A 27,906-nucleotide genomic window follows, 5' to 3' on the forward strand; every position below is an offset into this window, starting at 1 on the left:
ATGACCACCTCTTGCTCTGGAAATGATCTGTTGATTCTTTTGCTGTTTTAGTAAAGTACTGTCTGATTGGATCAAAACTGCAGAGTCTGGGTTTCCAGATAGTTTCCAATAAATCAAATGAAGTAAAACTATTTGAAATAAAATAATTAATTTCTTGAAAAATAGAGCACTAGTTGTTAAAGGCCAGTAAATATTGGGTGTTTTCATTTAATTACCTGCCTTCACAGTACTTAAGCATGTGCACAGTCTGGAAAAAATACAGAAACAGTACGTGTAGTGTGTGTTATAACACTCATATTGTTTTAATTTTAGAATTTATTCTTGAAGAAATAAGTATTCAGATCCAAAAAGTATTTACTAGTTTATTTAGTATAACTGATACTCTATTAAACCAGTTATCTTACACAGTATAAAGTTCCAATAGAGCCTAAAAGCTGTGTGACACATACAGAAGTTTTTGCTTAACGCTTTGTGGATTTGAGGGTGTTTCAAAATATAGAAAGCAGTCTTTTCTTGTTTAAATACATCTAGCTGTATATGGTTCAAAAATAAAATGCTTCAGAGTTTTTTCAGAAACATCTACATTTTTGGTTAAAAGGTACTTTCAAACACAACATCTTTAAGGAACTATAAAGATAAGAGGAGAGTTCATATTTAAAGTTTGTTTACTGCATACTAGCTATAATCAAGGATTTTAATTTCTGAACTTGGAAAAAGGGGGAGCATGTCACATTTCTTATTCCTGTGTTTGCGAATGGCAGTCACAAGAAAGGAATGCGAATGGCTACGTAGCTTTTTGTAAGCAACACAAGCCAAGTTAACTTGATGGGTAGTAATAGGGCAGATTCCAGATTCTATGAGAGAAGGTGGGAAACATGCTTTGTGTGTTTTTGTCGACATAACTTGAAACTGTGGGGATTTCATCTTTGTCCGATCTGTTAGAACTGTGTCCATGCAGGCTGAAATGTTCAGAGCAATTTGTATTCCATGCATCTACCAGCTGGTCTGGTTGGTTTTCTCTCTTAATGGTAGTAAGAAAATCTTTTAAAACTTGCTTGAATATGTAGACTATTTCCCAGGGTAAAACATCATTTTCTGCCAAAACTTCACGAAATCTGGAAACAAACAAAAACTGAGATCTAATCATCAGTGTTGAAACTCTACTGTTTCCTCTCTGGCCTTTTGAGGGGAGGGGAAGGAGGAGGAAATGACTGCATTCTGCTGTCATTTATTCCTTGCTGCCACATTTCCCCACACACCTCCCCCAAAAGATTGTAAGAGGAAGAGAGCTTTAACAATGCGTTGGATGCGGTCCAGCTGTTATGAGGATTGAAAGCTATTGTTATTTGGTTTGCTTTTTTTGTTGGTTTTTTTTTTTTTTTTTTTGGACCCATCTGGGTAACTTGATTTAAACTGACTTTGCCCTTAGGTGTATTCTGGGCTTTAAAAGGCACATAAGCTTGTTCTGTCATTTCTACATGTCCCTAGAAAATGTATTTAAAATACAGACACAGGAGAATTTTTCATTGTAAAATGTAGGGGTGGGTTGTTTGTTTTTAAAAAATGAGAATTAAAAAAAAATACTTATTTTTACACTAATTTGCTAGTTTTAGAAGCTTCCATATATTTTGGACAGTGAAGCTGGGTCTCTGCGTAATAGTGCTTTAATTTGACTTTTGGTTATTAGCTTACTATTTAATAAATACTGGAAATCAATAACACAGAAAAAAAATGCAAGCATTGGGAGGTCACATGTTTAAGCATGTGAGACTTTCCATGTTTTGAATTGGACCGGGAAAATCCTGACTACAAACTTCCTTCAAATACAACATATTAAAGTAAAGGTGTAATTTCTAAAACACATGTAAATATGTGTTCCAGTTGCTGGTCATTGTTACTCTGGAAGAAAGATTAGAACCAAATATAAACTTGGATTAGGTAGAAGAAACCTCTTACTTACGATAGAGTGCTCGAAGGTAGAGAAATACAAAACAATTACCTGCTGAGAACAGTTCCTGTTTGGCAAGGCTGGATTTGTGAACACAGAACTTCGAGCTGCCGTTGCTCAGTAGCTGGAATTGTTGCTTGAGGGTTTTGGTAGTTCTTCAGCCAGTTGTAATCCATGCCAGTCTTCTGGACTTCTTGTTCATTTTCAATCTCTTGCACTAATCTTTCACGCTCCTTCAAGTGCCATTTCAGTTCCCTCAGTAGGGTTTTTGTAACTACTTCTGATCCAGGATATCTTGTTTGTTTGTAGGAGTCATTTTTTGACCACTTCATCCAGCGAAAAAGTGGCATTTTTAGGCTGTGAGGGGAGAAAAAAAAATTTGCTAATTTCTGTACAACCAATAGTTATTTATACTTGTAGACTTCCTTTTTAGCAACTGAATGTTTAAAGAAAACTTTATTAATGATCTTAAAATATTTTGCAGAACAATGTAAGTAGTGATATCAGTAAGTGCCAAGCCATAACTAAATCTGACAATCCTTATGTTTTATACTATTTTCCATTTGTTTTCTGAGTTAACATAACTCTGTGAAGTTTACAGCATTTAAAAGTGCATATCTGTAATCTTGGTAATACTTCATTTTTTATCCTGGTAGTATATATGGGTTTAAAAAAAATCCAGACAAAACCACAACCAACAAACACACAAAAAAACAAAGCAAAAGAAACAAGCAAAACCTACAAAACCAAAAACCTCCACCAGAAAACCCCCAAACCAAACAAGAACACCCCCCACCTTTGCCAAAACAACCAACAAAACAAGAAGAAAATCCCCCCAGCAAAACACAAAACCAGAGACCTCCAAAATTTGAATTTATCTGCACATTTTAAAAGTTATTAAATGAAGTCAGGTTGTGGAACTCAGCGTGATCTGTTTTTAAAACTTCTGTATCAGTTTTTATTTTAAATAAATTCTTGTTTACATAACCTGGAAACTGAAATCTGATGGAATACACTTCTGAATTGCAGTTTGTTACAAGTCATGCAGACACAGGCATACTAATTGGAATAAAATAACATAAATTACCTTTGCAGTTGTCTGTGAACAGCGTTGTTTCAGGTTAGGTTGCTTGAAGGTCTCTTATTCTAGCATATCCTGTTTCCAGGCTGTTACTACTGCTGGAAGAAAACAAGGTTTTTCCTTTTTTCTTTTTTTTTTTTTTTTTTTATTTACTCAATCTGTGCTTAGAAAAATGACTTTATGTACTGAGTATGACAGTTTAAGGTTTTCTGCTTTTAAGATTCTTTTTCATCCTCTGTACCAGAGAGTAGTAGTAATCCATTTAACCTAACACAGTCTCTCAAATACTTTGTAGAAAGTCCATTAAGATCTCCTACCTTTTGAATTGAGTTCTGCCGATGGCAGCAATTTTAAAAAAGATGGTAACAGTTTCAAATGCTTGTTGCTAAATCCATCCAAAGGTATTGTTGGTAGTGAGATGAATAATGGTAGTCTGAAGCAACTACAGACGTGCTTCTAGCTAATGTTAAGGCTGTCGTATGATGTGATGCTTGGCTGTGCATAGCTGTAGGTCACAGTTTAGAGCTGTATTTTTATGCCTGTAGAGTTCTAAAAATAACTGTTGCTTTTATCATCAAACTAAACTTTCAGGCCATTGAGATGCTGCAAGACTTTTCTCCCATTAGAGGGGGATCAGGCTGTTCTGTCATTTTTAAACAGCTAAGAATAGTCTTTCTCTAGTGAAGATCATCTAAAGCCTTTGTTAAGTGAGTGTTGACAGAAAAGAGCTATTTGACAGTTGCTCAGGATTTTGTTGCTATATTAAATACTTCTTCCAGATGAATTTCATCAATCTCATGGTACTACGCTTTTTGATTACTGTGCATAGCTGCTAGCATTTCCAATTAACATTTCAAATGTATTTAAAGAAGCCAGTCTGTAACACCTATGGTGTGCTATGAATGTCGCATTAATCTAATTAAAGGAATAGAATGATAAGGAGATGCAAATTGAGGTCAAACTGATCTAAAAAGCCGAGAATTGTAAGTCTCTTACCATAGACTTTGCTTTTCTCTCAACTAGCTGTCAGTTGCCTGCTCCCTCTTTCCTTGATGAGTATTTTGAGCATATCCATTTTTAAGGTTCATTTTCAGGGATGGCATCGTGTATGCTAAAGGTCGCTGAAGCAGCCATTTTCCGTTCCAGTTATCTGGTCTCTTCCTATTAATCTAAACAGTAGGCATTGTATACAAAATGCCTTCTCTTCTGCTCTTTCTTGTTCTAATGATTGTCTTTGCTCCTGTAAGTATTTTTCATTCCTACTTTTTTGCCTCCACTGGTGTGTTGAACTGTTGGGAGAACAGGGGTTCTGTAAATTTGTTCTAGATGTCATACAACATAAAAGATGACGTGTATGGTGGTTATTAAAGCTGATATTACTATACATTGGGAAAATTCAAATGTCATCATTAATCCTCCTCAACTGGAAGGTTTTCACATTACATTGTATGTAGTACTATGAAAAAGGAAGGGAGCTAGTTTTATGATGACACAACTGACCTGACAGATTTTCAGATGAAATTAAAATGCTCCTTGCCACCTCCTTTACAGCACAGTTAACATGTCACCACTTTCTTTTCCACTGTATCAAATCTGAAAATAAACTGCTGTGCAGTATAAAACCATTATGTATTGTCTTTGCAAATTAGAGATACGTACTGGAAGGTGTGCAAATCAATAAAACAAGAAACCTACAACCATTTGTTTGTTTGGGGGGTGGGCTTGTGTGTGTTTCTTAATCTTTCATTGCACCATCAAATTTTGTGAGGCAGGATACTCAGAATGACATTTCTCTTTCCAGTGGTAGGAGAACATTAAAACTGAAAACTTGTATTGCTTCTACTTTTGTATGCATTTCAGATCTCTAGTCAGGAAGAGATGACTGCTCATGTGAGACTGGCATTGGGAACTTAAAAGTAGAGCAGTATTTAAGCAGTTGCTAGCCAGTGGTTAATCCCGAAAGCTTTTTGGAGAGTTTCAGTTCCATCCAACTATCCCTAGATTGTTCTGCAGTGTTGTGTCAGGATGGAAGTTTTAGCTTGAGTTTAGCCGATAGTGGGTCTGTTCGCTGAAGGCATTATGGAGTTTGTCTTTATTTGTAACTATTGTTATGATTTCATCTGGGGGAGGAAAGGCTGTATTTTGTTTCCACTCATTAATTTTAGGCAGTTTCTAAAATCACAACAATAAAATTACAATGGTATGACGTCTGTACTACTTATCTTTAGGTTTCTTTTTTTTTTTCTTTTTCATGTTCCTTGACTAGCGTTATTTGGGAAAAATGTTTTGGTCTCCCTAACATTCGTCTAGTAAACTTGTGTTTTTCTACAGTTTCTAAATTTAGATAACTCAGAGATGCTGTGTTTTTAGAAGTCGTTTATGGTTTTAAGCTTCTGAATCTCTCTTGTGTTTCGCATTTCATCTCATTACTCATTTCTGTAAATTTTCTAAAAGTTTTAGTCCTAGCACTTTTTCTTAATGTAGCATACCAAGACCATACGTTTATCATTTCAATTTCCCTTTTCTGAATTTTTCTTGGCTGGTATTAGTGAGTGAAACATGTCATAATACTCAAGTGAGACCGTAACATTAGTTATATAATGAGTAATCTTTATCTTTTTTAATAAGCCATAATTTATTCTGCCACTGCAGCAGAGCAGTTGTTTGCCAATTGATTTATTTTTCCTATAAATTAACTGTAATTGTGTCTGTATTGTGGAATATATATTAAAGTGGCTTTTGAACTATTTTTTAAACTTTCCTTCAACCTTTTCTTACTTTGTTTTCCTAGTTTTTGAGATAAGGAATGTAATGTATTCCTAATGCATCTGTTATTTATGTAACTTAATATTCTTTGACCTGCAGTGAATGATATCTCCTCTTATATAGGTAAATCAGAAGGTGTGTATTTTCATGTCGGCATTTCTTATTCTTTCTCTTAAGATAACCACTTCTTTTTCTGTAGCATATTTTAAGCTTGTTTACCTTTTGTAAATCAATTCAGACAGTTGTAGTGATCTTTCCTTTCTTGCCATGGCAGGTCCAGGTTCATCAGCAAAGAGCCTTATTCTATAATAATAACCTCACAAGAGCACATGGTAATTGAAACTTGATTGGGTAAATAAGGGTGGCAGCCAGTGGATACAGTGGGATCTCTTTCCTTGCATCCCTGTTTAAGACACACAGGTTATTGCTATTTTAAAAGGGCTATGTACAGAACAGACATTTTTAAAATCTTGGTGATAGCTTATTTTTATCCCGCGGACTTCTCGGTACCAAAAAAAAATGTATTCTTAAGAGTCAATGTCTTCACCTTTCTCCTCTACTCATTGTTCTCCACTTAACCCAGAGTAAATGGGGGAGGTTCACATCAAAGAGTTTTTACTTTTTGAACTAGTTGTCAATTCTGCCAGTTTATGAAGATGTTTCTCAGTCGGTTGTCTAGGAGGCTGTATAACCTGGTTTGTGGAGATGTTAGATGAGGGGAGGAGAAAAGAGGAAATCTCATTTTTCCTTTTTCTGAAGAGAGTACAAAATACATTTTGTAGCATTTCCATAAGCAATAACTGAATGATTGTATTGCACTGTGTGTATGGTTTCCACTGCAGATCACTCTAGCTATGTAAATAAAATACTCATGTACTTCTCAGAAGACTTCTACTGAAATGGAGGCCTGTGGAGAAGCTCATGGCCATGCAGCTAGATGTGTTGGCTTGTCTCCTGTGCTTTCAGACCATACGAAGAATAAATGCCTCACCTTAAGAGTGATTGAATTGAACTAGGCAATCTAAAACAGAAGTTTGCATGGCAGGGCTCACATGTAAGGAGGTTGTTAAACTTGTGCATCCGTACGGGTGAATGAAGACTACCACACGTGAAATGATGGAGCAGTCTAAATTCATCTCTGCAGTAGTGATTGTGCTTTGTTGTGGTGAGAAATTCTTACGGGTTATGGTGGATATATTTGGTTTCCCCATGACTTATAGAAAAGCTATGCTGATTTCATGACATTTGGCTTAGAAATACAGAAGTGAGGAATCGCTGAAATAGCTTCATTTACATTCCCATAGTTATTATACATGAATACACAAATGAAGCATAATTTACATGAAATTTCTCTAGAATAAATTAATATGGGAAGGTGTGGGGGGTTTTCCCTACTGGCTTCAGTAAACATAGACACAGCCTCTAATTTAGAAGGTGATCTTCATAATGACTGACTTTATGGATCACTCACTAGTCAGAATAACAAGCATGCCCTGGTGCATGTGGCAGAACAGTTCCTACTGGCACCATGTGCTCTGTTTATTATTTCCATTCACCCTTAAATTAAATTAAATATGTGGCACTCTTCCATTTACTGTTTGATTCATTCTGGTTAGTAGGAGGCATGTTTAAGGAGTCTGTTACTAGTTCTTTCTTGGCTGAGAGGAAAGGAGCATCAGTCTGGTGTGGTACTAGTTCATGTTATCTGTAAAGAATTTCTCTTAAGACAGCGCTGCATCCATGGTGGCAGTCGTGTTCTGGGAGTGTTTTGTACTGAAGAGGTGCATCTAACCCCAGCACTTGCTGTGAGAACCCTTAGTTTCCAAGTGGTTTTGTTCAGCTACATGTGTGGCTTGTTGTGAAACATGGAAGTTCAGTTCATCGCTCTAGTCTTTAACCTGAAAATATGTCGTACTCAAAATGTCTCATCTGTACTAGGAATTCCTCTTCTGCTTCTTCCTGTTTGACATCACGATTGTGAGGGGGGAACTTGATGGTTAAGATATTCTGGAATAAAATAACTGGTGTGAGGCTGCTAAGATTTCACATTTACTTAAGTAGAAGTATTGCTTGCTTTTAACGTTCTTCAGGGTTAAAACTTCTCAATATCTCCATGTTGATACTCTTACAGCTTTTTATCTTGCCATCTAGCAGCCCTCAGCTCTATGGTGAAGGCATAGCACGACTACAGAGTAAGAATATCTATGTACACTTGTGATGTAAGTACAACAATCAATATAGGGATTTAAATAGCTGAAACTTACCACAGGGAAACAGAATGAGTCCCCGTGGGATGCATGTTCTGATGGTGCTGAATATACCTGGATTTTATGTTTGTTGATACAATAGCAAAACATAACTCCAAAGGAGTACTTGAAGAATAACAGTGAGGTGGTTTTGTGGATGTTTACAGGAAGCTTCCTCTAGTATAAGCTGTAGCATTAGAGAAAAGTGGATTCTTACTTGAAAATCGTTATCTAACCTCAATACCAATTACTTTAGAAGATGGGACTGTTTATGGCAAGATAATATTAGCTAAAAAAAAAAAAGACAAAATATGTTTATTTTATCCTGTCTGATGCTTTCTGAAATCTGAAAGCTTTTTAAAAAAAGCTGAGTAAAATAATCTCTTTAGCACAGGAAACTTAGATTGCATGATGTGTGATTAAACAAAGTTTTAAGTTTTACATTCCAATTATGACCTTTCAGTGCTACTGTGATAAATAATTCACTGTAGTGCAGAAGGCATATTCTTGAAATGGACTTACTCTTGATAATCTATAATTCTCACAAAGAATTAAAGTTCTCTACAGGTCAGCTGTTTTGCCAGTGTAGTGTTTTCTTATGAAGAAGTATTGTTCTGTAACTGTATTCTGGGAGAAAAAAGCTGCTAATTCAAGTCAGTACAGCAAGTAGTCATGAGTGCAGCAGGAAGACTTTAGTCTTAATGTGTGTCTTAACATCACACTCACAAAGGAACTTCCTAAACTGACAACCAGGTCCTGTAGTAAAAAAACAGTCTAGTTAAACCTGGGCCTTCTAATATGCCTATCTGCAACAACTACAAATTCAGCACTTGTGCTGTTGGACAATGCACCTCTTTGACAAAATGCCAGTTTCAGAAGTTTTTGGTGCTGCACAGCAGTTGGCTCTCCTGTCTTGTTGCGCCATGGGGCTGTGCCTTTGAACTGCCTCACTGAAGTGATTCTAAGTAAAAATGAAACAAACCTTTCAAAAACACTTTTCGTTTAACCAAATACTGCACTGATGTGAACAGTGAGGTGTGACATATGGTGAGAACAGGTGGAGGAGAAGCTTCTCATTCTTTACTTTGGAAGATTTTTACGGCATCTGAACCATCTGAGATGCTACTGACTTGCAATTGAAGGAGGCACTCTCTGAGAATGAGACTGATAATGACATGCCAGGAAATTGTCGTCATAATTCTTATTTGCCCAAAAGGGTTGATAGCAGGTCATAAACATTGCTAGGTAGTGAAGATTTCAGCACACTGGCACAGTGGTATATGTTCCATATTTCTTTGTTAGCATCTGTGGGTAATACAGTCACATACTGTGGTTTGCCACCTTGGATTTTGTGTGAAGGGCTGATGCTTTAGCATTGTGGATTAAGCCTAGTAGTCATCTAAGCACTATGCAGCCCCTTGCTGACTCCTCACTCACCCCCAGTGAGATGGGGAAGAGGAATGGAGGAGTGAAAGCAAGAAGACTTGGGGTTGAGACAGGACATTGCAGACCCCCCCCAGTCTGTTTGGGGCTGGGGGTCACAATGTGGGAAATGGAGAAGGCCTTGATGCTGTGCAAACACTGCTCAGCACTAACTAAAACAGTCCTGGTTTAGGAGTGTTTTTCTGGTCACAAATCTAAAACACAGCCTCGTAGAGCTGCTGTGAAGAAAATTAACTCTATCCCAGCCAGCCCTAGAGCAGTTACCTAGAAAGGTTACCAGTGCTACCAGTCATCTGAGAAAAGCGTGATTTTGTTTTTGTAGCTATCCATAGCTGGCAGGTCGGATGATTTGCTTCCATTTATAAACGCAGCCTCGCTCTTTGGATTTAATTATCAACTTTGTAGTGCGAGTGTGTTTTTCTTTTGATTTGACAGAACAACTTGCTGTAGCTGTTTTGGGCTGCGGACAGATGGTGAGTCTACCTCCTCTGATCACTTCAGACAGCATTTGACTACTGGTTTTGCTTTTTAACAACTATGAAGAAAACTTACCATGAGCCTACATGAGTGGCCTCGTGGTAAGACTCCTCGTTTGGTCTTTTGCTGTGACAGATAACAACAATAATAATACTCTTTTAACAGTGTTAACTGACAGAAAGTTGAGTAAGCTATCATTGTACTTCTGTTGCTGTTATGAATAAAACGAGGACACGTTTGAAGCTGAATTCTTCCAGTTGGACTCTCTGTAGCATTAATGTCTCTGGTGTTGGTGATGCTTCACTAATAGGCAGGGGAGTTGCACGGGCATTTTTAAATTCAGTGCAGTCTTACATGCATTGTATTTTGTTCAGAGATTTATTTAAGCTGGCTTTTGTCAAGTTGGTAACCAAATACTTTTGTTTTAATTTTCTTGTTATGGGGATTTAATTTTTTTTTTTTTTTTTTTTAATTTTACCAAATTCCTTGTCTTTGTGGGTAGAGTGAAGGGATGAATCTTGAAGTTTTAAGGAGTGTAGATGCTTTGTGAATGTTGCTAAAGGATCAGAAACAATGCTTGATAGAGAAACTGTGCTTTTGGTTTAAGAATAAATATGAACACCCATCTAATTTCTGGTAGTTGCTGTGTGGCTCGTCACCAGCTGCCTTCCAAACATCCCTATTTGAGCTATGGCTGCAGAAATAGGAGCTTAACAACAGCTCATCTCCAAGAAGAATCCACTTCTTTGAAGTCCAGCAATTCATCCCAGTCTCCCCCACTGGCATAAAAATCCTAGAGCAGTAGAGTGTAAATTTGAGGATCTGGGCTGTTTTGTCCTGGCATTTGTGGTTGCTATTTTTCATGAATTTTAACTGTACATAAGGTGGAAGATGGAAGGTCTTACAGGGCTACTACTTTCACATAGAAGAAATATTTCTGAGATGTAGAGTTTACATAGTTATTTAAATCCAAATGTTTGCATTTGAATTTTTAAGGATTTTGCTAAAGTTGTATTAGTGTGCTCCCTCTCCCCAGCTGGTTAAGGTTTAAAACAAGCTCTGAATAACTACTGTGAGGAAGAGCAGTGCAAGCCTTTCAAGATGCCTGTATATGAAGACTTTACCATTAAATCTACTTAACTGGGTTTTAGGACAGCTCTCTTGAGTGGAAAAAAGCATGCATGTCATTGATTCTTAGACTTTTAAAATAATCTGAAAATCACTTTTTAAAAATCTCTAGTATTTATAAGATTTCACTTATTCTGAATTCTACTAATAATCTTCTATTTTTGTGACTGAAGCCTTATGGTTTTTGGATGACAGTACATTATTTCTTTACAGTTAGTGTATTTCTGCAGGTAAGACCAGTCTTATAAAAGTATGGAACACCAACTGCCAGTCAGTAGCAAAGTAATTTTTAGTATGTCCTTCAGTAAACGCAGTGGAAGGTTATTTACTGTCGTGGCAAATGTTCAGTTATGTAAAGTGTCACATTATTTTAGTTTCAGAAAAAATGCTTTGAAAGTCTACTTTATATATCGTACTAAAATTGTACAGCAAAATATTGCTGTGTGTGCTATAAGGCTGTTTTTTCAAGTGAATCTCCCTCCAAAGATTTCTAGCAGGTGGACAGCTTGTGTGTGTGATTAGAAGCCATGACTTAGGGTGGTCCTTCTCTTGTCATCTGTGAAATGAGTGACACTAGTTTTGTGTTTAACTCAGTACCATGTAAACAGGGATTTTTGTGTCAAATGAGGCAGAATATAAATAAGCAAAAAGTACATCTATAAGAATTTTTAAAAACACAGCTCTAGAACACTTCTATCTTTCAGTTGTTTGCCTCTAAGACAGAAATGCTCTTGAAGTTACATAGCCTTGAATAGGAGCTTTTACCACAAACTAAAATAGTTAATAGAAATGCATCTGAAATTGGATGTGCAAGCATCTTAACCATTGAAATTTCATTACATACTTGAATATTTTCTTTATACAATCAGGTCTGAGTAAGCAGTGTTACTGTTTTCAGGGAATAAGACCATACGTATCTGTTCATTTAGTAAGGCTTATTTTAAGCATTGCTTAAAAGACGTTAACTGTGTTAGGTATATGCATTGGCATTGTAGTGCATGTCACTGAAAAGAGCCAAACAAATTATCTGTCACAGTTATAGTTGAGATTGGGCAATTGATTCTATTTGTGATAATTAAGTGTATGCAAAAATGCTTTGGTTAATATTTCAAATGGTCACATATAAAACTTTACCAAGCGTACTCTGTTATGATGGCCTTGTTGACTTATTAGAGGTCATTCTATAGCTTGAAGAAAAGGAAGACCTTTAGCTGAATTTATTTAAGGAAAGGCAGGCACCCTCAGTGTATTTGAAAGCATTTACACTTGCATGTGTCAACAATTTCTGGTGTTAAACTGTGTTTCCCTTCTAGTAATTCCCCTGAAGTGGCAGCTATATTTAAATCTATGATTATGACACTAAATTTTCCTTTAAATCCAAGTAAGAAATATTTTTAAAGATTTTTGTCCCAATCATATGCTCAAAATTAGTTTAAGTAGTCATATGTACCAAGATTAGTCACGCTTTAGAGAACTGTTACGGTAGTTAAACCACATGATGAGGAATAAAGCAAGTATCCTGTTATCTTTGTAAGAAACAGTGGTAATTCTCTTTCAAAAAGAGGCATGCTGTGTACTACCTTTTTGCCTGGATAGAAAGCCTCTGGCTGGCTGCTGCTTGTCAGGTCAAACTTCCCATGTCGGCTACTTCTGAAAGTATTTTCCAAAATAGGTAGGTCTTGAGATGTGTACACCTTCATAGGTAGCTGATGTGTTATGTTTTACAGATGCTAGGACATATCAAAAGTTACTTGTTGTTGAGTGATGCTACTGATTGATCCTGTTCTCAGTGCTTTATAATTTTGTCTGCCTTTTTCCACTTAAGGTGGACATAATATCATATGTCTGTAAGTTCAGCCACAGAAATCTGACCGATTCTGAGGATGAAACATGCCGTTGATTTGGATGAGATCAAACTCTCACCTTCTTTTTTAAATGATAAGGAAGGAAGGAAAAACAGAACATCTGAACTTCCCTGCATTCCCTTAAATTGATGACTTTAAATTTTCAGGAGTTCTGTTAAGAGTCACAAAAGTGCTTTTTACTGCCTCTTCATTTCATAAAATTCTGAATATCTTTCATATATGCAGCCGAAAAGTTGCTCTTTGCTGATGTTATAATGTATTTGGGGGATCAGAAGGCATGGAGGAGGCTAAAAGTGGGTGAGTGCTAAGGCTCAATCTAGAAAGCCTGAGAAATATATGCTATAACAGGACAGGGGTACTGAAATGTGGATTTTCACTGTGTCAGAGGAAATAAAAATGGGGAAGAGATAGCTGGTGTATTGGACAGACACATGCTTCATAAGTAGAATCCAGAAAATCCCATTATTAGTATTGTCCTTTCCTAGCCTAGAATGGATTTGAGTTTTCTGAATCTTGTAATTCCTCTGCTGTCAGCAAAAGTTTGTTGAAACAGTCATTAGAAAAATGTTCCATCCCTTTCTGTTTGTCCAGATACATATAGGATGATACCTCCTACTCATGGCTTTATTAATGGTTACTTGGCAGGATTGTATTGTTCTGATGACTTATGAGAGCACCAGGGGGCTTCGTAATGATTTTTTTTCCCCATTTTGATTTTAAAAATAACATTATTCTGTAAGCTTTTAATTTTATTAAAGCTTCAAAGTTCAGAATAAAAACATTGAAAAATGGTATCATGAAGGTTGTTCATTTTGTATGCCTATATGCAGTTTTCCAGTTGCATATGATTTTCCCCAAGACTGTAGCCTGATTCAGTGCATCGAGTGAACAATGTTCATTCTTAATGACTGGCTATTAAATATTTTCTTTATTCATTGTGTAGCCTGAGGTTTATTTGCTGCATGCTGTGTTCTGAACACAGAAAACCTAATTTCTGAAGGAAATTATCCACATAACCAAACAAAATTAAAATGAATGTACTTTCAAAAATCACCAAGGTCGCTCTGTCTTTGTTTTCCTGGAGCTGTGCATAAGGTGAGAAGCACATATATACTTCTGTGAACCCGTTTTGAAATGTCTAGTACTCCCATCTCCAGGAACATTTAATTGAATATATCTGGTATTTCTTAAAACTGTTTCTTAGCTGATTTCAGCTACTCCTTAAATACTGATGCTTTTGCATGGTCTTTACGGCAAATGATGAACACAGTCCTACCTTTCTCACCCTTTAGCCTCTACCCCACAGTGGAAGTGTTTTGTTGAAGTGATTTGGTTGCTATTGCTCAGGGCTTTGACATTCGAATAGTGCTTGCTCCTCCATAACAGCATTTCCTTAGTCAGATGGCTTTTTTTCTTGTGGAGGGCTGAAGGACAGCTTGTATTTCTGCATAACCAGGTTTTCTTGTCAGAAGAAGTGTCTTCAGTGCACTTTGTGAGGTTGCAGTCTTATGGAAATGAAAAATAAATGGTTATATCACTAAAATCTGTATAGTATGTGCATATAGTGCTGCCAAATTGAGATTGTGTGGCCAAGCTTAATTATGTTATCTTCAACTAGTGAGTGCTCGACTTTGATACCTCCATCGTGACTGTTAATTTCCACATCACGCCCCTTCACCCCATGGCCATCGTCATCTCTTGGCTCAAAGAACTAAGTTTTTTCCTTAAAGCAGTGAGATGAGTGTATTTACTCATCTCTCCTTCACCTGTCTCCAGGGAATCATGCAAGGATTAAATGTATTTTCTTAATTGTGTTGTGTCAAGAATTTGTGAAACAAAGCTATCATATTTCATCTTTGTTCAGAAGAAATTATAGATTTTCTTTAGGAGAGAAATTTCTAGGTATTAAAAACTTAAAGGATGGTATTTTGGGAGCTCAGTCTTTTGAAATCTAAACAGAAATATTTAATGTGGCATTTTCCTTCAGCTAGTATCTAACTGCAGAGATGAAATTTATTTCTGAAGTTTGTTCATTGAAGTAGTTCCTGCATGACATGGAGACTCTGAACTTACTGTATAATGCTGTTATTCCCAGAGATATCCATGACTTAGATTAGGAAGCATTTCTTGATTTGTCATTTCTTTGCTCTTCAGGCTGCCTATCACTGAGAGTGTTGGAACTGAATATACTGAAAAATACGGACAAGCAGAGGCACGAGAGCTAGATGAGGTTGGAAATGATCAGCTTGTCTGTAAACCAGGTAAAGAAAAAAAAAATTTGGTTCCTATTATAAGCTCAGATACACCTGTCCTTTTCCTCCCTGTGGTCTTTCCTCCTGTCTTCTTCCTTAAACAAAACTATGAAACCTTACTCTGTATTGTTTAATGCTGTATGTGCATTTGTTTGTTTTGTATCAGGCATGGTATTAAAAAGTAAACACCTTATTTTCTGGAAACCACAGTGTATAATGCTGTTACATAGATATATGTGCATATATCTGGTTTATTGTATTGATAAATGTCAATATATGATTGAAATATATCTGCAAGGAAAAGATGCCACTCCTTGGTTTCATGTCTTTATTCTGTTTTCCCATTTTCTATCCATGTTATTTCTGTGTATAATTGATTGTTGCTTTGACCTGCCTTTAGAGAGAAATCTGATGGCATTTCTTTCCTAGGAGCTCTGGTAAAAGCAGTATGAGGCTGACTCACTTGTCAGGACAGCTCAGCTTCAAACTCTTACTGTGCCTCTTTAATTTCCAAATTTGTTAATGTAGCTGATTTCCCAAGAAAAGGACACTTATATGTTTTGTCTGTTCTGTGTGTCATTCTCTGTAACACTTTTTGTATCCTTTTGCTGATATACCAAAATTGGATAAATTGAGAAACTGTCGAGAAATTACTATCCTTCAATGCTTCTGCAAATTATATGACCTCTGGAACTTAGGTGATGAAACTGCCTGGTCTCATCAGCTGTGAGGTAATAGGTGCAGTTGTACTGTCCAGCATGTGCAGTGCATCTGACCATCTGTCCTAATCACAAAATACTGTCTCTTATTCACTTGACATTACATAAAATTTGGGGGAGAGGAAGAGGTTTTGAAAAGTGAAAATGGGGAAAGGTGAAAAGGGACTGGAAGCAGCTTCGAATGTTGTAGTTCAGTAATGCGGTGTTCCCTAGTTTTTCCTGTGGTTTACTGCAAAGGAAGGAAAGCAACAAGTTGACTAAGCTAAGTTCCTCAGATGTTTCTTTAAAAGTATAGTGGTATTAATTCAAGGAAGTATTGTAGATCATTTAATGTCCTTCAGCTATTAAATCAGCATTCTGCCTAAGGTAGGTTAGCAACTTAATCTAGCAGCACTGGTGGCCTGCTTAATTTTGAATTGAGCTGATGCCAGCAATGTTCCTCCTGTAAAAGAAACAGGGTTGTAAGGCTTTTTAGGAAATAACTTCTGCATAGTCATCCCAGTACTTTTATAAGTACCTGTTTTCTCTTGGTCTACCCTAAAGTGTTTGTTTGTCTTTGAAATTTATATTTCTGATATTTATTTCGGTCTTCTAGTCGTAACTTACTTAAACAGCATCTAGTTAGCAAACAACACTAAAAAATTACTAAAATACTAACATATACATGCTCTCTTGTTATTAATGTATTAGATGTTTTCCTCTGTCCTTGTTTTCCCTCCTTTTTTTACTCTTTGTCTGTGTCATGGCCTGGAGTCTCAGCTGCTTCATTCAGGAGCTGTTCCATGCAGCGTTGGTGCCTCTCTCCTCCGGTCAGTGCTCTGCTCCCATCTGTGTGTGATCCAGTGGGGGACTCTCACCAGACTGGGTAGTGATGGACTGGAAGATTCCTGCAGCATTCTGAGACTGAGCTGCAAAATCCCACCTGGATGTGGAATAACACAAAAACTTAAGAAAATCCTGGTTCTTATTGCTATCAACTTTGACTTACAGACAGATTCAGGAATATTATGTTAGGATACTATAATAAAGCAGCTCAGTGAGTGAGTATGATATTTGTAATGTTAATTTTATGGATTATAAATGTGTTGTTGTTAATGAGACTGCTATTTTCTAAGAGTATTATGTTCATTATGCAGATTTCAAGAGCTCCAAGACCCGTTTGTAACTACCAGCTATACCAATCTAGAAGTGCATTTTTTTGATTTAAGAATATGAAAATTGTCATTTACAATCAAGGATTTATCTAGACCAGACCATACCACTCTAGCTGTCTTGAGTACAAATGTAGTCAAGAAATAAGCTGAACAGCATGGAAATGAGAAACTGATTTGCCCTGAAGGTTTCAGCGTTGGTACCCCTTCTGTTTCTGCTTTCTTTCTGAATTGCTATTCTTACTGTAGATGATATCTTCTGTACAAATTGACAGCCTATTAAATCTTGCAGTGTTACTGAAACTGTTGTGTTTGCTTGTGCTTTGGTGTTTTATGGAGTTCTGTTGAGTTTAAATTTTGTGCTTTCCAATTTCTTTGAAAGAGCATATGCTTTTATTCTGAGAGGACAAATAGAAGTGCCTATCTGCTTCTGTGTCAGGAAAACAGATAGTCAGGGAACTGCATTTAGAGTTCTGGCTTCTGTGGAACATGGTAGAAATGATACTGCTGTGAAAAGGAAGTTGAAGGGATTAAGTAAAAGCAGAAGAAAATAAGTTGTCAGAACTGTTAGCCAAAACAAGTAGAACATTAGCAGTTCTTATTGCCTGACCCATCGGGCTAGTTTTGCAGTTGGTACTGGCTGTTTCAGAGTCAGACTTACGCACACCTTTGATAGAGCGAGGTCACAGGATGTGCACAGGGAAACCTTCCAGAGCTACGTGTATGACACTCGACTATTTTAAGTATCTGGAGGGGGTGTGTGTGTATTCTAAACTGTATGCATTAAGAGTTTTACTCTTAAGAAAGCTTCTAAAATCCTTAATAAATTCTCTTTTAAAGGTTGCCTATATAATTATTTTCATGCAGCTTTGTGGGTGGCAGGTTTCTCTTCTATTTTCATTATTTTTACACCATTAAATGGATCTCTTGTGGGGATCTTCTGTGTCCCAGGTGAAGTAATTGCTTGCAGAGAAGAAGCAATTTAAATATTGTTTCTGACATAAGTTACAGAGTTCCTTAAATGTTTTGTATTCAGAACAGGTTCATGTCAGGAAAATTAATCATAGCACAGATCTTTACCCCAAAACCTTTTGTATTCAAAATATGCAGAAGTTGGGGAGGATTGCCATGGACAACAGAAGTCTCAGGAGCAAAGACTATTTGTGATATTTTCTTAGGGATTTTAATGTTACCTGGGGGTGTCCTTCAGCAGCCAGCACTCCAAGATGCAGAAAACTGTTAGCCTGTTTTCCCCAGTGTGGAAGGATAATTGCTTTGCCCAGGCTCTGGATTAAGCTCTTCAGGGCTCAGTCAGCAACAACTTGATGTACATTGCATTATGACTGAAGTAGGCTGACTTACTGTGAAGTCCTAATGCTTTGTGGCTCAGTGTAGGAGTGTAGTTGTTTCCTGTGGCTTTCCTTTCTTATGAGGTTGTTTGCTAGCAGTAATCACTTTGTGTGTTTGTAGCTCAACATAAGAATGATCTCCTTTATGTAGTAAGCATCTCATTTCAATCACCTAACCAGTACTTTCAAGTTTTGTTGTTTTTTTTTTTTTTTAATGCATCTCATTTTAATTTGCTTAGTGAAGGGTACCAGGATTCAGCTGTACAATCTCTCCTCCCAGAACTGGTGAACACAAAAATCTTATCTTGTATAAAAGGATCTCTTCAAAAAACTTCAGAAAACAGGAACTAGAAGGAATACATCTGCTATATGGGCTGGAATAAGTGATACATTGGAAAATCGCTCCTTCCGTGGGCAGTAGACTTGTTTTAGTCATGGCAGTCAACATGTCTCTACAGAACTTTAATAATAATTAAAAAGGAGGTGATCAGGCAAATTCATTTTTCCTATAACTGAGATTTCAGTTTGTTTTTGCACTGACTGAATAGGGAAATTAATATTAGTTATTCTGGATTGGCATTACTACTTTTTATACACAGAAATATTTTGCTTAGCATAAACCGGCACGGTGGGCACTCGCATGTTTTTTTCAGTTTGGAAGTGTCCTGCATTCTCTACATGTCCTACAAAGGTGTGCATGGGTTGGGTTTGTTGTCCTAGTCTTAGTAATGTTTTCCAGAAAGTATATGCAATTGAAAGTGAAACTTAGTTCCTTTTTTGCTGATGTCTGTAGTCCTATAGGTCCTTGAATCTGTAGATGCCTCTGTATTTGCAGAAGTGATGTGTTTTTCCTAAAGATGAGTTCTCATTTTGAGGCTTTATTACATATAGGTGTAAAAAAAACCCAAACCAAACAAAAACCCAAATCAAAACCCAAAACCATACAACAACAGTTGGAGGTAATTACACTGTGTGGTATAGAGTCCACAGTTGAATAGTTATTTAAATGAGTAGAACAGCCTTGGAATGTCGTAGGGGGTTTATGTTCAAGTATTTCTATTCTGCAGTGAGTCTTTATTTCTCAGAATACCTTTCTTTTTTTTTAAAAAAAAAAAAAACCCAAGTGGGGGGTGAAAGTTTAAGGTCTTGTAAGATGGTTACTCATGTTCCCAACCCCAGTTCTGTTTTTTCAGTAATTATTATACTGGATTTCAGAAAAAGTTTGTATCCACAGTTTCTTTTCATGGCTGCTTGGGTAGCATCAGTATACATCTGGTTTCCATTTTACTCTGAGGCCCAAAACTACTGTCTGCTCTACACAGAAGTCTTACAGTTGTCATGGTATTAGTTCCCCAGGCAAACTCAGTAATGTTTCTTTCAGTTTAAACACAGCGTACATGTCTTGAAGAGAAAAAAACAAACCATAGAGTCTTCAGTACTTGCAGCGTCTACTAATGGTTACATGGCTGCCAGTTCTCAGACTCTGCACACTGAATGACCATTTACTTTTGGTATAATTTTTTTCCGAACTTACATGCTTAGGAGAAGGTAGATATTGCTGTCCTAGAGCTGTCAGAAAAAGCAATATAAAAAACCGTTACATTTTATCAATTGAAAAAAGTGAGATACACAGAATTGATTAAATTGATTTGGTTATTTAGTAGGTACAAGAATTATTTGTTTCTGGTTTGTAACTTAATTGAATTTTAGGTTAATGATTTATTAATACACTGGGTTTTTACTGAGTTAGAGAAGATTATGTGAATCTTACTATTTAAATTTCTTTGTCTTTCCATTTTTTTTATAAGCACTGTTACAGAATTGCTGCTGTCATCTGTTGTATACTTTTTTGACAAATTTTTCAAAATTGCAGTTGTTACATGGAAAACCCGATAGAGGTGGTAAGGCTATGTTGCTTTATCAGGAATATGCTGACATTGGGATCTTTTCCCTAGCAGCTTGAGATTTCTTCCAGCATTGGTCAAATCTTGCAGAGTTACTGATGTCTCAATAATGGCATGTTTGTGCCAGAGGGAAGCCAGTCAGCCTTTGTACAGCCTTGCAGTGACAGAACACTCATATGAATTTTCCTGGGGAATTTATTTAGAAACTTGACCAAAAGTATTTTAAAGAGGATAGTTAGTATTTTCAAGGGGTGCTGCTATTAAATTCTGTTTCCTATGTGTTTAGTAGTGCTAAGTAACTCACTGTGCAGTGTGTGTACTATAACTGTGACATTACACAGAATCTAGGGGAAGAACCTTTCTTGCTGGAGAGGGTGGGAGAACTCTGGGGTTTAGTCCTTTATGAAACTGTCGTAATGAACTGTTCAACTTTGGGGGGTTTGTTTTAATGTGGGAATAACCTATTTTGTATTCCATGACACTTGAAAACAATTTGGTGGGTTGGAGCACATTCAGGTATGGTACAGAGACAAAAGAAGTTGTTCTACTTGTTTTTGCTTCACTGCTGTGTGAGATTCTTAGCTTGCTTTCTTTGGAAAGGTTACTATAACTGTGCAGTCAGGTACTTAGGCTATAGACTTTATTTTACAGTAAATATTACCTTTGTAAAAAGAATACTAGATTTCTTTCCCACTACTCTGTGTATTTCTTAGAGAAATAACAAAAAACCCCAAAGTCTAAGTTTTTATTATCTGTATGCAAATACATAAATTTCACCATAATACCTGGTGAAATCCATTTGAAATAGAAAGCATTTCTGCTTTTAGCCAAATTGTTTAATTGTAACTTGCAAAATTGTTGCATGCCAAAGCCTTGTCCTCGTTTTCCCATTCTACACCTGCCTCCACAACTGTCTCATTGCTCTTTTGTTCTTCATGGTTGAACTGACAGCAAGCAGCTGAGCAGAAACTCATGGTAGCACTGTAAGACTTTTTTGTCCTGTATTACGCAGTGATAATGGTGACTAACTCCTGCCAAGAGACTGCAGAATGTGGTACCACATTGAATGGTCACCATGACCAGATGATGATACTTACCAGACTTGTTTTAATTGGTCTTCCTATCAAATTATGGGTTATTTTGTACTGTGGATCCAATAGGCTTTAAGGGAAGCAACCTACAGGTACATGAATAAGGCATTTTTTCAGTGTTATCAAAAAAGTTCTTGGGAATACAGGTATAGTTGGCAGTTGTAATGCAAACTGCAAAAATACTGGTTTTCTAATTAAGCAAAAAGCATATAGAATTATAGAATTCTATACATCTTTGACACTGACAGTGACATACACAGAAGCATTGTTTTGCAGAGCTGCTGCCTATAAAACAGCAGTTGCATAAATGCAGAAAATCTCTTCAATCTACTAATATTAAAAATTATTAATTCTATCTATATTCAAAAGTCTGTGATTCAAATTTGATAGAAGTTAGGTTTTCAAATACTGTTATCATATTCCTTGCTGGTCTTTCCCTTTCTCTATTGAAATAACTTACTCTTGGTTATTTTTATGCTTAGATACTTCATTGTCTCAGTGTGAATCAAGTGATTGGACTTCTATACCGAAAACTGATCATAAATATGCGGATATGCCTGTAGCCAAACACAGGGAAGAGGTAATTTCATTGTATTTTCTTCATTGTAGAATAAAGCTGGAAATAATGTTTTGGTTTGGTTTGTTTTTTTCCAGAAGGAAACTTCTGTTTCTGTTTTAACCATTGTACAAAACCTTTGTTTGTTGTACAAAACCAGTGTATAAAAGTTCCTAGAGGAAGAAACACTGATTGCTTTTATACTTTCTGTTTGTAGGTATTTATGTAAAATATATCAGCGAGTACATGCCCATGTATTTTTCTGTGATCTTCTAATGTGTTTTAGGAGTCCAGTTATCTACAGATGCCCAGAAGATGGTAGAAAATACGGCACAGTGTTTTACAAAGATCTGATATGTGGCCTGGAAGCTACTGATATTTCAAATCTGTTTGAAATGTCTTTTGAGTTGTTTGTAGACTTACAAATTTTCTTGAAAAATTGTTTCAGATAGTGTCTCTGATAGAAAGCAATTCAGTTGTGATTGTACAAGGAGCAACTGGAAGTGGTAAGAGCACACAGATTCCACAATATATTTTGGATTATTGCATTCAGCGATCTATCTACTGCAAGATTGCTGTTACCCAGCCTCGGAAAATTGGTGCCAGCAGCATTGCCAGGTGGATTAGCAAGGAACGATCGGTGACACTAGGAGGATTTGTAGGATACCAGGTATAAGAAAATGTCAAATTGTATTTAAAAATACATTTTAAAAGTACTGTATCTTCTTTCTTGATTACTTTTAAACATATCTAGCATACTGATAAAATGTTAGAGAATCTGCTTTTAAAGTGGAATTGCAGGTTTCTAGCTATCCCTGTGTTAAACTTTCATAATTAAATGGTTAAGCTTTTAAAGTTGAACAACTATAAATGCTAGCGAGACTCCAACAGAAATATTTGTCTACATTCTGATTATTGGACACATCTATATTACTAGTCACTGAAATTGTTGCAGGAGAGCTGTATTCTTGTCATTTTTCCTTTAAATGCCTTAACATACTTGATTTGTTTGACTTTTTTGACACAGCTGACAGGTAAATGTAGTACTTTCATACATTTATATTTGTTTCAGATTTGTTTCATGAACATACTGTCATTTCTTCCTAACGTAAAAAACTTGAATTAGTTTTTCTTCTTAAATCTACCTCCTCCCTTCGTTTTGTCCAACTCAGCTTCAAACTCAGTTCTATCTCCCATTTATAAACTTGATGCTGCTTTCATTTTGTGACACAGATACTGGTGCTGCAAGCAGCAATTTGTCAGTAACCACAAGAAACCGCTGTGATCATTGTTTCACTGGTAGTTTGACAACAGCTGTCTCTGGACTAGCTTCTCTGGGTCCTAAGGCTGATGGGTTCATGCTGGTGGTGGTGGTGGGAGGGTGTTCAGAGGGGGTTGTTTGCTTCTGGAGTCCTTTGCTGGGAGGAATACGTGTTGGTTTCTTCTTCTCTTCATTCTCGTTGTTTCTTCCTTTCTTTCTTCCACTCAGGGTCATGTGTATATATGCTTTCTAACATGCATTTACAGCTTTCTTTTTCTTTATTTGTCTGCAGCTCCAGGTTACTTCCAAGGGTATAACATATGGTGCTGTTTATGTATTGTAGATGTTTTCTCTTTGTTACCCATAAAACCAGTTTTTTCCAGTTCCAGGTCTAAGAGGTTTTTATTTTTAACTGACTATTGCAGAGTTATTTATAGCGTGGGGTCTACAGTGCCAAGCTTCTGCCTCATCTCACGTCTGCTTTCTTCTATGCCACATCCTAATTCTCCACTTCCCAAGGTCTCTGCTACTGTACAAGGCCTTTGTATTTCTATACAACATTAAATTGTTGTCACAATGAGACCAAGTAAAGTGAAGGTGAAAGCAGGTAAAGAAAAGTTCGAAGAGCAGGCCTGACATGCCTTAGTCCTGAGGCCTTGCAAACTCAGTACAAAGCTTATGGCCTGTTTCTAGTTATATCAGTACCATATTACAGGGCTGTGCAGATAGATCAGCTTCATTTTCCTATCAAAAGAATCTTTATTGTCATACCTACTGAATGCCATTCTTTAAGTATCAAATCTTAGTGGATTTTTTTGTTATATATCTATAACAAATACCGCAGTAAAAAAAAATAATTTTTTTACATAACTCTGAAGTTTGAGGTGAACACTCTCTAGATAATTCCACGAAGATTATGATCTGACAGTATCTCAAATTTTAACTAAGCCAATATTGATAACCTCCAGTTATCATTTTCTAGAATTTCTGTGGGTTGTGTATGTTGGGTTTTTTTTCCAAGCACTTTCTGCATAAAGTCTTTCATATGATTTGATACCTTTAATTAATTTGTCATAAAATTGCTAAACTGTTCTATTAGGCTTAATGAGTCTTAAAGATATAAAACGGTGGTGTGCTTCCAAACAGTCTTCAGGACAGTATAAGTAGGTGTGCCGTGCTTGTTTTACAAGCACTTGTATGAGCTGAGCAGAAATGGAAGTAGGACAGGTGATGATAGACTCGTCTGCTCTAAACTGTTGTAAAAGCTGAAAGTAAAAAGGTGGTCATGGCTCTGCCTGCCTGGGTAAGTAGCACCCGAGATCGCTAAAGTTACAGAAGTATTTTAGAAATCGAAAATCCACTTCTTAACATTGGATTGTAGAACTTTCTCCTCAGGAATAAGTTGCCTGGTCTTGGTGATACATTATACCTCTTTCCTTTTCTTTCTCCTGTCCAGTGAGTAAACTATATTTTGGCAAAATCTTGCTCTGTATATTGGTGGGAAGATCCATGTATGTACCTTTAAAAGCCTTTCTAGAATTCTTCTCAGGCTAGAGCCCTCAGCAAGGAATTTTGATCCTTTACTTTATAAACTTCAGGGTTTAAAAATATTTTTTAATTTATCCTACAGAAAATGTTTACTGTTAACTGGTTCTGGGCTTTAAGAACACATTTGTACAGAGGCTTTTACAAGTTTGAATAATTTTGATGGGTTTACACTATATTTCATTTTGGAGTTCTTTCAGCTGCATGTTCCTGTAAATACATTACCTGTTCTTCTCTGCATTATTTTTTTCACTGTTAGGTTAGTTTAAAGAACGTTTCAACAAAGGAGACAAGGTTGCTGTACATGACAACTGGAGTTCTTCTTGAGAAAATAGTTTGTGACAAAAGCCTAGCTGAATTCACACACATTTTCATTGATGAAGTAAGTTGGTGAAAATAAGTTTAAATTTCATATTAAAAAAACCTTCTTCTCCTCCTCTCTTACCATGCCAGAGAAAGAAAAATGCAGACAAGTATTTATAAAGATGCTTTGTGTAAATTGTCTAACTCTTCTTGAAATGGGCTTGTCTCTGTGATCTTTTGAGCAACAAAGTTTAGAACTGAGGAGAGGAGTGTTGGGAGTGCTTAGCTTGTGATTTGAGTGCCTTGAAATGTTTTCTGTGATCCACTGTGTGGATTTCAGAAATGTGTCAGCTAGGCCTACTAGGAAGGGGCAGCTAGTATTTACTCACTTGGTTATTACTGCCTTTCGAAAGAGTCTTTACTCTTCAGGGATGTTCTGAAGAATAAAACAGCTCTCTGAAGGTTCTCTGTCTCACTGGATTTTCAGTCCACTCATTATTCATTATTATTGTTGTTATTCACTAAAAAGCTAAAGAAAATATACTTGTAGGTTTTTTGTAGTTTGTATATTTTTGCATTTGTTCATGCTTATTTTCTGTGGTAAGCAGTATTTGACTGTTTAAGACTCAGGTGTGAAATTATTCTTTCACAAACCATGTAAATCACATGTAAGATGGAGGACTTAAATCTTGGGATGTAGTGACATAGAAGAGGATTTACAGGGTTTTTTTTGGTGTTTTTTTTAATGCTTTTTTTTGGTTTTATTCTGTTATGGTAGTTTAGCTGAGATTGACTTTGATTCTTGGGTACTTGAGAAGCAGGGAGATAGTACTTGGTATACCGTTAGACTTACAGTAATAATGAAGGCTGTCATGAGTACACTTGAAATAGCACATTGAAAACCTGGAAGAGATTGAACAAGTTGTTAGCTTTTGCGTGAAGAAACATTAGGACTTCATTCAAATGGACAGAAGAACCAAAAAACCCCGAATTCTAAAGAATTGTACTAGTTATCTTCATGGGAAATATTTGAGATCACTCTCATATATTAGCAGAGTCTTGCAAACCTTAGCATTTTTAAGCCAAACATAAGGAAATGCAGATTAGATGATATGATGCAAAAGTTTAACAATAGAAGATGCATACATAAGAGAAGTGTTACATTGTTCCTTTAGTTTTAAAAATTACTAATTAGATAGGAAAATTAATGAGTGAAGTTTTCTGGCCCCTTATGCAGGAGAACAGAATTATGCAGGGATTTTTCACCTTGTTTGCTTGGTGCTGTAATTTGAACTGATGGTACCAGCTTGTACCACTTCTTTCAGCAGCTTCTAGCTTTCAAGAGTGTATGTGTGTTTTGCTTCCCCAGCTGAAATTCTAGTCCCTCCTCTTTCCTGTATGCCATTTTTTCCCCACATCTACCTCCTATATTGTGATCTTTACCCAACAGTAACCATTTTAACAACCAGATGTTCTCCACTGCATTTTTAACTGCAGGTCCCAGCCCTCCTGGAGTACTGCAGGCCCTTAGGAACATACCTAAAGAAACCTAGGTCAGAAAATCGTGACATCTCACAGCAAGACCTTGCTGTCAGCCTGAAAACTGCCTTAGCTAAATTGTTTTTGTAATGGAGCAGTATTGAAATAAGTTATCTTTATATTATGTTAGAATATGCTAATTACCTTACAGGCAACAAATGTTTACCTTTGAAGGTTGAGCTCCGGAAGAAACTACTGCACTCCATGTAATAATTAATGACTTAATGACAACATTAAGTAGAAGTACTTATTGAACTGCAAGGAGTAGTGAGAAAAGATAGGTGCTAGGATATATAAAGAATTGGGTAGGAATTAATGTTTTGTATTTTGATCATAGCTAGGAAGCCATTGAGAAGAAGGGGTGTCCATTCCATTTGCTTTAGCTTGTAGACAAGCCAGCATAGTCCCTGCCTGGATCATTTGTGATCTTACTAGTACAGTTGACTTACCCAACTTCAGTATCGCTTCAGCTGTTATTGTCAGCTCTAGTAGAACTAGTGGCTAGAGCTCATGATTGGTTTTCTGGTCATTATTCTACAATTGTCCTGGCTTAATAGTGGCATATGATTTTCACAAAGGGTGCTGTAGTCATCTGAGCAACTGTGTTGGGATTTTAAAGGGTGATTAACATGCATAGTCTTAAAAGGTATGTTTTCTTCTGTGAAAATGTACTGTTGTTCCAAGTTACATAATTAAAACATAAGTAACAAAGGAAGAGATTGTTGAAAAAAAGAGCATGAATTAATGAAAATTAAATCGTGGATGTCTTCCAGGTCCATGAGCGTACAGAAGAAATGGATTTTGTTCTCTTGGTGATCCGTAAACTGTTGCGCACAAATTCACAGTCTGTGAAGGTATGTTCAAAGTATATTCTGCTACTTTTTCTTGTAAGAATAAATTTTTACATGTTTTTGATCTACAAAGGACATGTTTTAAAAAACTTACGTAAATATGTCATTATTTTTTATGAAATTATTATTTGGTTTGACACTCTTCATAAGCAAGCAAGCTAAAGGGCATTCTTTTCCTGGCTGCTATAATGTGTTCCAAGAGACTTCTTTTCCTCATGTTGAAATGCATTAGTTTCTAAAGACTGCTTAAGGCTAAAAAATGCAAGATGGGTATTTGACTAGAATTACGTATTGGGTATTGAGGGCAGTGATTATCCTTGGTTAAATATGTTAGCATTAGCTCTTTGAAATACTGAACTTTCTTTAAAATGGGACAACGTATTTGGAAAAATAGCAAAAAACCCAGAAATGCTGTATTGTAATTTCTAGGC

General features: G+C 36.4%; 2 protein-coding genes across 5 annotated transcripts in view; one reads left to right on the top strand and one right to left on the bottom strand.

Annotated features, from left to right (window-relative positions):
- Positions 1–350: 350 nt before the first annotated feature.
- RD3L (RD3 like) lies at positions 351–4,313 on the bottom strand. Of its 4 annotated transcripts, none has more exons than XM_074908770.1 (4): positions 4,026–4,313; positions 3,036–3,124; positions 2,000–2,305; positions 351–1,115 (listed from the first exon to the last, which is right to left on the bottom strand). In XM_074908770.1, the coding sequence occupies exons 3-4, from the start codon at positions 2,296–2,298 to the stop codon at positions 818–820; spliced, it is 597 nt and encodes a 198-aa protein (XP_074764871.1). In that variant the 5' UTR covers positions 2,299–2,305; positions 3,036–3,124; positions 4,026–4,313; the 3' UTR covers positions 351–817. The 4 variants fall into 4 exon arrangements, with proteins under 4 accessions (XP_074764871.1, XP_074764868.1, XP_074764870.1 ...); XM_074908767.1 differs by having other exon boundaries at positions 3,036–3,127; XM_074908769.1 differs by lacking the exon at positions 4,026–4,313 and adding an exon at positions 3,347–3,938.
- Positions 4,314–12,720: 8,407 nt separating this feature from the next.
- Positions 12,721–27,906, top strand: part of TDRD9 (tudor domain containing 9) — a 69,505-nt gene continuing 54,319 nt past the window's right edge. The window contains exons 1-6 of the mRNA XM_074908766.1: positions 12,721–12,761; positions 15,109–15,215; positions 21,903–22,000; positions 22,425–22,646; positions 25,042–25,164; positions 27,398–27,478. Coding sequence (XP_074764867.1) covers positions 12,727–12,761; positions 15,109–15,215; positions 21,903–22,000; positions 22,425–22,646; positions 25,042–25,164; positions 27,398–27,478 — 666 coding nt within the window. The 5' untranslated portion in view covers positions 12,721–12,726. The remainder of the gene's footprint in view (positions 12,762–15,108; positions 15,216–21,902; positions 22,001–22,424; positions 22,647–25,041; positions 25,165–27,397; positions 27,479–27,906) is intronic.

The sequence above is a fragment of the Athene noctua genome, chromosome 6 (assembly GCF_965140245.1).
Source record: "Athene noctua chromosome 6, bAthNoc1.hap1.1, whole genome shotgun sequence".
Lineage (NCBI taxonomy): Eukaryota > Metazoa > Chordata > Aves > Strigiformes > Strigidae > Athene > Athene noctua.

Coding starts and splice junctions, on each gene's coding strand:
- RD3L (XM_074908770.1), bottom strand. CDS start 2,298: ATGCCACTTTTTCGCTGGATGAAGTGGTCAAAAAATGACTCCTACAAA. Junction 1,116..1,999: donor ACAGGAACTGTTCTCAGCAG/GTAATTGTTTTG, acceptor GTTTGTTTCCAG/ATTTCGTGAAGTTTTGGCAG.